Source organism: Neocloeon triangulifer, unplaced genomic scaffold (genome assembly GCF_031216515.1).
Source record: "Neocloeon triangulifer isolate White Clay Creek 2 clone unplaced genomic scaffold, ASM3121651v1 ptg000022l, whole genome shotgun sequence".
Taxonomy (NCBI): Eukaryota; Metazoa; Arthropoda; class Insecta; order Ephemeroptera; family Baetidae; genus Neocloeon; species Neocloeon triangulifer.
Genome location: NW_026775562.1, coordinates 1502884 through 1513783, shown reverse-complemented (window position 1 = coordinate 1513783; position 10900 = coordinate 1502884). Strand labels below are relative to the sequence as shown.

The 10900-nt window shown below is 36.5% G+C and overlaps 1 protein-coding gene across 1 annotated transcript; it reads left to right on the top strand.

Annotated features, from left to right (window-relative positions):
• Window positions 1-2173: 2173 nt before the first annotated feature.
• Window positions 2174-4349, top strand: LOC132204789 (Kruppel-like factor 1). The gene is made up of 3 exons (XM_059633553.1): window positions 2174-2280; window positions 2354-2415; window positions 3070-4349. Exon 3 carries the CDS (start codon window positions 3070-3072, stop codon window positions 3913-3915), a length of 846 nt encoding a protein of 281 aa, XP_059489536.1. The 5' UTR covers window positions 2174-2280; window positions 2354-2415; the 3' UTR covers window positions 3916-4349.
• Window positions 4350-10900: the final 6551 nt, after the last annotated feature.

The window sequence follows — 10900 nt, the reverse complement described above, 5'->3', positions numbered from 1 at the left end:
CCGAACTACGATCCAAATAACGCGGTCAAATTAGCATGAAATTAAAATGTATGTTCAATTTGGTGCTATCAAGATCTAAAACGCATAATCATCTTCATACTTTTGTTGCTTTTGAATCATGATTATTAAGACATTAGAACAATACATTTCTGAACTTAATTATTGAGTGAATGAGCTTAAGAAAGGATCATATTATTTAAAATTCAAGCCATATAGATAATAATTTGAACAAAAATTTCCATTGTTTTGCAGGTTGCAGATGCCAGCTGCACTAAACTTTTAAATAAATTATATAATTTATTTTTGTTTGAAAAGCACTACGATGGATATTGAAACAGGTGTAGTTCCTCAGAATATTATTATTTTATTATTCTGAATTCTTAGTGATATCTCTCCTGAAGATAAAACGCCAGGGCACGAGCTGAGCGCGCGAGAGAAGGTAATCGAGCGCTCTGTGTTTTACCAGCATCGAGCGCCATAAAAAGGTGTCCCCTCTTGCCTATCCTGGCGTTCTCTCCAAAGCAAAATCTTTATGGTGTGGAATTTCTGTTCCGGTTTGCATTTGACACTAAATACACTTTTGATGATCACCAAGCATGGCGAGCAAAAAACGTTTCTTTTCGCTCGTTTTTTTTCCACTATGCGCGCCTAAATCGACACTTCCGTGCTCGTCCACGTGTCTGCTCGTCTTTTGTGTAGGTTCGTCTCTTATTTTGTTTATTTGGGGACTCGACTAAAGTTCCAGCAGTTTGATGAACTTAGAAAATAGCTATATTTAAAACTAATTTTTAATTAATTTTATTTTCAATTAACATTAAAGTCTTTAATAACTATTAAAAAAAAAAATTATAAATAAACAGCATAAAATTATTTTAATTTTATTCAAAAATTTTTACATAAAAAAATTTAAAATAAAAAATTTAATTTCTAAAGTGATTTTTATTAAAATTTAAAAAAACATTATTAAAAAACATTATTGTTTTTACAATTATTTATTCAATCATTCATGTTCATCTGTTTTTGCTCTAAAACTAACAATATATTTTTGAACTCTTTTATTTTTACTCTCGTTCATCGTCACTCAAGTTAAGTGGTATAAACGATATATCAGCAAAGTACTGTTCCTTGCTCGTGCAGTGTGTGTGCACCAAAGGATCATTAAGGAAGCACGCCTGTGTGACATCGCGAGTGCGTGCACCAAAGTTAATTCACCTTCTCCCTTCGTGGATCAGCTGAAAAGTGTTTGACACCGCACCGTTACCTCAGGCTAATTAAATATCCAAGGGAGTCATGACCTGACGCAAGACATGCAGGAATTCTCAAAATGCAAAATGATAAAATATTAAATTATTATAAATTAATTAATTCAAATGGTAACGCCTCTGTGTTTTATTCATCATTAGCAAAAAAAAAATTGAAATTAATTTAAATTACATGCGCTGAAAGGAAGCATAATTTAATTTTGCAGACACCTGCGTGGGTGTTTAAACGGAGCATAAATTTTTCATGAATGAAAAGCACATTGATATAACTCTGCTCTCGATATATTACACGTCTCATAAAACAGCGGGTGGAGGAATTAAACTGCGCCGCAAATGTTTGCCGAGATTCAGCGGCTATTTATTATTAAATACCAAGAGAGGCGGGCTATTTTTATTTAATGCATTCATTATCAGCATGAATGATACTGATTTAAGCGACACTTTAATTCTATTCAAAGATATCTAAAACTGATAAAAATCACTTCTCTGTAAATTCATCAGAGAGGAAAAGTCTTTTAAAAACTTCATTTCCTCTATATAAAAGTATTCAGTTTTTATATATAAAAAAAATTCCCAGCATTGCCAAGCATTATTACTAAAATTTGTTTTATTCACATAACATTCCCATGGGCTAAACGCGCATATAAACGACCGATTGTGAAACAATTAGTCTCGCCATTAGGGTGGCTCGCGTTGTATAAAACCCCCCTTTCCCTTTCAATGGGAAAAGGGTTGCCGCCGCAACACACGTACGTGAGGTATGTGAAAGAATTTTATTTTGACTAGGAGAGGGCGGGCAGGCGACTTCTCAGGTAAATCCTCCCGCAGGAGGGAGAGGGCCTGGCCTGCCGGCGGTGGGGGCACCAGCAGGTAACCCAGGTAGGTATTAATGAAAACTCAGCCGTACCACAAAGCAGTCTGCAGCCGGCCGAGACGGTCCTCCCGAACAGAGATTCCGCCGAAATTTTATTCACCTTGGCACCCTTGAGACTGAAAGCAGGTTCCTGGTTCGCGAGAGGTGAAGGAAACCGCCGACGATGGCAGACTTTCATGAGGTTGGTTTTCTAATTTCCACATTCTATCTGCCGTAGATTACAAACGAGAAAGAAAAAGGGTCTTGCGGGCATTCAGTCGTTGCGATCACAAATATACGGTAAATTGAATTGGATACTTGAATAATTAATAACTAATTTTTTTGAAACGGATGGGAAACTTTTTATGAAAATTAATTTCATTTTTTTACTTTACATTTTGTCGGTTGTGTTTTGTCCTTTTGGACATTCGTTGCATTTAATACAAATGGTATATTATGCAAATACTTATACAAAATCAGTCGCAATTTATCGCCTTGGTGATCGGTGCGCAAGATAATATTTGCGTGTCACGGCTTACTTGAACTGGTACAAACACACACACATTAATGGAAGTGTGTTGGCGAGAGATGAATGTAAATAGCGAAAAAAAAACATCATCTGTTACGCATCACAAGTAGGCACGCAATTTAAATGTACAATTCAATCGGACGCCGCGCGCGCGAGAAATCCAGAAATGGCAACTCCACTTCCCTTCCCATGCGCTCATATACATATAATATTATATTCTTTGATAGCCCGCGCGACTCTTTTTAATAAATCTCTCTCGCACATCCTCTCTCGGCGCGATCGCACGATTTTTTTGCCGGCCGTTGAATGGACGAACACCTCTAAACACATTCTCATTATCTTTTCTCTTTTCGACGCGTGATTTATTTCCATGTTTCTCTTTCTCTCTCTCTCTCTAACCCGAGTGTCAACGCACGTATTTTCAGATGTGGCAGGACATTGAGACGGTCATCCTGGGCGTGGGTGGACCCCCGAACCCGGCCAGCATCTCGCCGGTCACCGACTCGAAGCAGCTGGTCAAGGATGACTCGTCGCCCTCGTCATCCCCCTGCTACTACAGCAGCGACACCCTGCACGACCCCCACCTCTCCGACGGCAAGGGTGACCAGCAGGTGCCCAACTTCACCCCCGACGAGTACCCAAAGGTCAAGGTAGAACCGTCCAACGAGTCCTATCTGCGCCCCCAGTACCACCCCTACCACCCTTACTCCTCAAATAATCAGATTTATCACCCCCACCACCACCAGTCCTACGGCCAGATCACCCCTCCGCCGACCCCGGAGACCTTCATGTACAGCCACCCGCACCACTCCTACCATCCGCACCCCCATCAGGCGTACATGGGCCACTTCAAAATTCTCACCCCGCCGTCGAGTCCGCACGTGTACAACGGGCTGCACCAACCCCAACCCCAGCGGCCCTATCCGACCCCGCAGGCGGCCACCCCTGCCGGAGCCGCCCCGCCGAAGACTCGGCGCCGACGCAACTGGAGTCGGAGGAAGGTGGTCGTCCACACGTGCACCCACCCTGGCTGCAGCAAAACCTACACCAAGTCGTCGCACCTCAAGGCCCACCTGAGAACGCACACGGGCGAAAAACCCTACGTGTGCAACTGGAAGGGCTGCTCTTGGCGGTTCGCCAGGTCCGACGAGCTCACCAGGCACTACAGGAAGCACACCGGCGACCGACCCTTCCAGTGCAGACTCTGTGAAAGGGCCTTCTCCAGGTCGGACCATCTGTCGCTGCACATGAAGAGGCACATGGCTATGTAAAAAGAAGTACATTATCAAAGGAGGATATTTTCCTTTTGTTTAAATCCTAGTCACTTTGAAAACAAATCGGATTTGCATTTTATTTTTATTTTTTAATCAAATAATTATTCATTCTGCTCGGCAGAGGAACTGCACATTATCATTATTTATCGCCACTAACATATTGTAATTTATGAATATATTTTTAAGTGAAAACACCGTTTAATGTTCGACGAATTATAGGTTTTAAGCCACAACGACTGTTTGTAAATAAAAATATAGGTTGACAGCCTGGAGGCTGGTGATTTTAAAAACAAAAAGTTTTTTACTCTGTAAGATTTGCGAAATTTTATAAAAATGAGGAAAATTGTATTTTAGTTTTATCTTGGAATTTAACATTATTTTTATAAATGTTTTGCAACGCTGTTCTGACAATAAATAAATGTTTTTAATTCACGAAATGTTGACATATATTATTTACTTTTCCCTTCTGCACAAATAAATACGCTGCCATATGCAAAAGGAAGTTAAAACCTTGCAATAAAAAGTGATTGATGGAAATGTTTACGGCAAAGAACTTTCAGGTCGGGGGAATAAAGCAAGAAATTTAAATATAAAAAAGTCCATAAAAACGTCGGGGAAACAATCGGCTTTTACATTACGAAAGTCCATTTGGCGAGAGCGTAATGCACTTTGCGGCAGAAATGAAAGGATATCAATCGTGGGGCATTACACGCTTTGAAATTATGCCGATCGATTGATTCCTGATGATCATGGAGTTTTTAATGAAATATACTGGCCGTGCCATAAATAAAATGCGCAGTGCGAGTCGGAATAAAAGGCACAAACGTGATGATGGAGTTCATTTCCATAATGATACGCCTCGCAATCGAGTCCACTTTGAAGCGTAAATTAATGCAAAATAGAGATGGAGAGGCGCACAAGCGCATTTTGATTGGCACGCGATAAGTAATGTGCATAACTTAGCATTGCATTATTTTTTTGAATTGCAATTAAATTTTTAATTTAAAGAGAAAAATACAATTCCTGTTGAAAATTAAAGAACACCTAAAGAAAGTGGTTTTGCAAGAAAAATCAACCGTTGAAAAAAAAATTCCGGACTTTTACCTAAATTTTAATTTTATATTCTGCTGTTTTTGAAATAAAATTAAAGACTGCAAGTTAAAGAAAGCAGGTATTGAATGAAAATCCCTATGGCCAAATGGAACGATTTGCTAAGAGCTCTCCATAAATCACGTACACAACTTTTCAATTTCCCGCCGAGACAAAGTGCATTTTGCGAGAAAAGTGTGTGCAATTACCGCGTGCCTCACACCAAATAAATAACTCAGACACCTCTTTTTCTCCAACTCTTGAGAGTGCGAAAACTAAATACAAAACTCGAGGCCAATTTTCTCACCCTTGTCACTCCAGATTGAAACGAAAATTTATTTGCCACAGTTTTCACGAGGAAAATTACACACGCAGTGCGCTATGATAAGTTAATATTACAAAAGTTCAAAGTGAAAAAAAGGCAGCGTGGGCCTTTGATAATAATATATAATAATCTTGATGTGGGAGTATTTGCGGGATTACTCGCCGTGTCTATAGAGCAAGGCATATAATTATATCTGCTGGCCGACCTCTACGAGATTCGTGTGGTGCTTCTTTTTCTACTCCGCAGTGCTGTCACCCCTTTTATAGCGAAAGCCGGGGATTTTTATTTATTATACCCGGAGCTCGTGCATACTAACGGCCGGTATGGCTCTCTGCGCTCGTATGTGTGCGTCGACGGGATTACATTATGTATGCTGTTTCTAATTTGAATGAGTCGTAAACACGCGGTGCGTCAGGCGACTTACGCAAAAGGCGGCGATCAGACTGATGATCTTGGCGCGATTCCTCCGCAATCTCATTGAGAAGAGCAATAAAAATCCAAAACGGTATGCAAGTCATCTGTTTGATTGAGGAGGTGCAAATATTTAAAATAAAATTCAAAGAATTCACTTTTAAAAAATAACAAAATCAAATAAAATTATTTAAAAAAAATAAAAAAGTGAAGGATTGGTTTTTTTAATAACATAGCTTATTAAATTATAATATTAAATTTTCACAATAATAATAATATTCGAAAAAATATTTGTTAAAATAATTTGTTCAAATTTCTTTGTTGTACAATTACCTAGATTGTAAGTGTTTGTTTTGAAATTATGAATGTTTGTTTCATTATCAATGCGAATATTTAAGTTTCATCATATTATTTTTTAATAGAAATTAAACGAAGAGTTCAGAAAGTGATCAAAAGGAACTAATTTCCACTAAACACGTTCAAAATTCTGAAGTTTAAACTTTTAAAAAGAGATATATCTCAATCCTCTCAAATCAGAAATAAAATATCATTATATCTATATTTTTCATCATTTTTTATATTTCTATTAAAACTTCCAAATATAAAAATGTAATGGAACTATAACTGAATAATATTAATTTCAGAAGAACTTTAATTCTGTGTTTTGAATTGAATTTAAATTTTGAATTGATAAGTAGAGTGCTGAAATTTTGGCATTAAAATTCCATTCAAAATGCATTGATTTATGTTGCTAAGTTTCAGAACGTTTACTTCAAGATAAATATCACAAACAATCATTCCTGTTTGTAGGTCATGAGAGATAATCAATTTGCCAAAAATCAGCCATAAAAATGTTCTGATTCTCTTTCTCTCTCCATTCATTTAAAAAGTAAACTGAAAACACACGGCAATCCATGTCAGTCATTAGAGTTCAATATATTAATGTTTTATTTTCGCATCATGTGTAGATTTTCGCAGCTGATTTGGAATTAGTTTCCCACAGGTGAACCACCCAGCGATGTGGGTGAAGAGGCCCGAGGGGAGGAATTTTTATTGAAGGCTTGATTTGAGGTGGTCCGCGCAGAGATCGAGCAGTTTGTTATATCGCTGGAGCTGGAATTTCGCACCTTTTTGTGCAGGTCGTCGGCTCGCGGTTAAAGTACATACAACGAAAAAAATAGGTATAGAGAAATTCTTCACTGATACTTGCGAGTTTGAGCGAAAGTCGTAAAGAGCAGAAATGTGTGGTGATATTCATTTTTAATTTGATAATAAAATATTGTTAGTTAAATTCCAAAAAAAAATTGGCAGTTTTTCTCTGAAGGTTGATTGAATTTGAAGGACTGCTTTGATATTCTGGTGAAAGTCTTTTTTTATTCATTTTCTATATCTTTTTGGTTTGTGTGTGTCAATGGGAGTTGTTTAAAAAATAATATGTATTTTCAATTGTGGACTATCTTTTTGGTTTGGTAACCTTGAGATGGATAGAAATAATAAATTTTTAAATAAAATAATTGAAGAAATTATTTTATTGTAATTTTTTCATTGAATTGAATTAATTTAAATTGGGAATTTTTTTTGTTTGTGTTTGAAGTTAATTGTTTTTAATTTGGAATTTTTAATTTTAATTTCTTTTATGTAATTAAATTGAATCAATTTTATTAATTTATATTCGAGTAAAATGTTTGGTCTCAACCTTTAAATTCCTGAGCTATTTTGATATTTTTATCAAAATTTATAATTTTTAAAGAATGAAGTTTTTAAAGCCTATGGCTATAAAATAGACTGCAGGTTTTACAAATTCAACTAGAAACTTAGAGAAAATTCTCTTGTTTAATTGTCGTTTGAGTGAATTTTATTTTATTTTAATACAAATTAGTGCCTGTTTGATTTTTTCACTCTACCTTTTAAAACAATTTTTTATTTATAGAATTACTCGTCGACCTTTTTTTGGAACCAGTATATTGAACCTTATGCAAGAAGTCAATTTTTCACTCGCATAACATGAGCAAAATACCATCCTAATCTCTTTTCAGGCGCAGAGAAAAAATATGAAAAATTGATTTCGTGAACGCTTTGCTTGGCTCGAAGCACGCACGCATATAATGTATACGAAATAGGAGCAGCGCAAGCGAGAAAAAATAGCGCATTAACATTCAAGAGTGCTAAATTGGCTGCACCCATTTTGCCGGCGAACCAACCAGCGAGCGAGTCCGAGACCAGTCGTCGCGCACTTTTCACGCTAATGAATTAAATGAATGAATCAAGTCGAGGCGCGATGTAAATAGCCGAGAAAATCATGCAAGAGCGCCTCAAAGTGTTGTCCCCCATGTTCTCTCGGCTGTACATATACAAAAGGAAAGCAGGCGCTCGCTTGACCATGCGAGAGAGGGAATTATAAGAGAAGTAATAACGAAACTTAAAAGCGCAGACCACACATACAGGAATTAACATCGGTTGTCCCTGTCCCTTTCGCACACTAGCATACTCTCCGCCGAGTGAGAAAAAAAAATGCAAAAAAATAAAATAAGGAAAATTGTAAGTAAGCAACTGCTCTCTCTCTATATATTCATTTCTGTTTAAGGGTTGGGTTTGGTGTATATATTATTATGCATGAATAACTCCTCTTTCTTTTAACAACGTGTTACACGCTTGTGTGTATTCAATAATTAATTTTGCATGAACGCTGGCGTGCGGTTGCGGAGCCGGGAAAGAGCTGCCTTATTTTAATAGGCACTTCTCTCCGTATAATAATTTATTATTGACTTTTCTGGACGATTCGCCCGAGATTTTATCGCCGACAGCATTGAGTTTCAGATTTTCCACTCGCCTCAATCTCTTCTAATTGATAAAGTGCTTCGATGGACTTGTAACACCTACGCCGCACGCGGCCATGATTCAGCTGATGGCACGTGAGAGAGCAAGAGAGCTGCAAAAATGTATCTCCAGGCAGAGTTGGCCAACGGTCATTAAATGTTCCAAAAGGATTTGCACTTAAAGTTGAATTTTATTGAAAGCAAGAATTGAAGAGCATCCAATTTAATCATGAATTCGAACAAATTGTTTAAAATTTTAGGAAAAGTCAGGGAATCAATAAATAACTTTTGACATTTGAAGTAAATTAGATTTGCTGTTATTTATTTTAGATGCAAATATTATCTAGATTTATTGGTTTTTCGTTTTGTCTTTTTTTTTTTTGCAAATTCGATTAAAAACATGAATTAATTGCCATTATTATTTTGGTGAAATTGTATATATCTATTATTTGCCCAATGTAATGGAAAATAAAATTACCAACAATTAAAAAATTGATTTTTCAAGCCGTCCAACTTTTAGGCAAAAAATGATTAAATAAATCAATGTCAATTACCTGCTTTTAAAATTTCACCTCTCATGATCTTTCTTTCTCTACACATGATACACATCCAAATTTGAACAGGTGCTTGCAATAAAATTCAAATTTTATGGCCACCGCAACAAATATGTTCCAATCACTTAATTTGAAACGAACGCAAGTCAATTGATTAGGAGAACTTTATAAGCGACTAACAAGCTGCGGAGAATTATCGACAGTTATAGGGCTTCCCTCTCTCTATCTTTCTTCGCCAAGTTTAATTTCCGAAATAAATTTTGTCACATGAAATTGGCCCGTTAAATTGATTCCCGGCAGCGATAAATCCGACCGAGAGAGTGTTTGGGTCCCTAATTCCTCGACACAGTCATGCAGGTTCAAGGAGAAGAGACCAATAAGGGATCTCTTTCTCTGCGCCTTGCTTTGTACAATAAATACAAAAATAAAAAGAAGAAGTGAAAAAGCAAGCGTGTTCGCCGCCGCAGTGTTGGGTATATTTTTTCTCCGGCTTGTCGAAATGAACCATAAAGTACACCCACGACTTTTGACTGTCAAACGATCAGCGGCCGGCGGAGCTCCAAGAGAGAGAACCCAGTGTGTCTCTCTCGTACAAAGAATGATAAAGCACCCATAAAACCCAATAAAAAAGATTCTCCTAATATGGAAACGTCTAAAACGGGGAAACAATATGATGCGGTTTACGGATAAAAAAGTACATGCTTGCAGGCTGTAAATATGAATGTATGTGCGCGGGTGAAATATGGGTATGTATGAAATTATGGTTTATGAATTTGTAGAGGAAAACAAAAGAGATGTCCAGGTGCGTCTCGTTTCTGCTGTGCAGTGGAAAACATTCATTCCAGCCTTGAGTTCAAGACAATCCCACTTCTACAGACAATGGATAATGTAATGTTTGAAATTTGAAAAATATCGAAATATTTCTTGTATTTATAAGTGGGCATATAGTTTGAAAATCATGAAATAAATTAGAAATGTCTTTAAATAAAATAACAACAATCTTTTACATTGCTTAGAAATTAACTGTCACTAAATTTAAAAACGTTTTTCGTGTATAAACTTTAACAAAAAGCAAAAAAGTGAGAATCTGATTTACCTGGAAAGTGAAGTTTTAGGAGAGCACCTTGATAAAGTACCCCAAAAATAAATTGAGCTAAAAGAATCAATCTATATAAAATGTTATTTATTGTAAAAATTTAATTCATATCTTCAAACTCATTAACTTTGAGGAGTTTTTCTATTTTGTTTTATCTACTTTCAAAATCCTTTTGACGAATTCCAATCAGTCAAAAATTAATCAATTAAATCTGAAAGAATTCAATCTATATTCAAAGTACAACTTGAACTTTAATAGCTCAAAAATAGTTAGGGTATTTGAAAATAGTTTTGAGACGGTCGCCGGCTCAAAATTACTGTCAGAAATGACACAAGGTTTGTCAGGAAGTGAGAGAGTCCAACTTTTTGATATGAGAGGCTAAAATTTGGCCAAATGATAATTAAAATTTTGAAGACTTGCAAGAATGCGATTGGCAATAAAGACTTAAAAGTTTTTCTTCAATGGGTTAGCAAAGATAACAAACAATTTAAATTTAATGAGTGAATGAAGGATCAACATTAATCAGTGAATTGATTTGCCATTCATTCAGTTTGCGTGCCGCGCTAATGAGATAGGAGATAAGTGGAGAGATATTTTTCTGTGTCTCTGAATGAAGTAATTATCTTCCTCTCAAGAGCTAAATACCAAACGCTAAATACACTCGTCAGATTGCTGTGTGTGTCAGATTAGC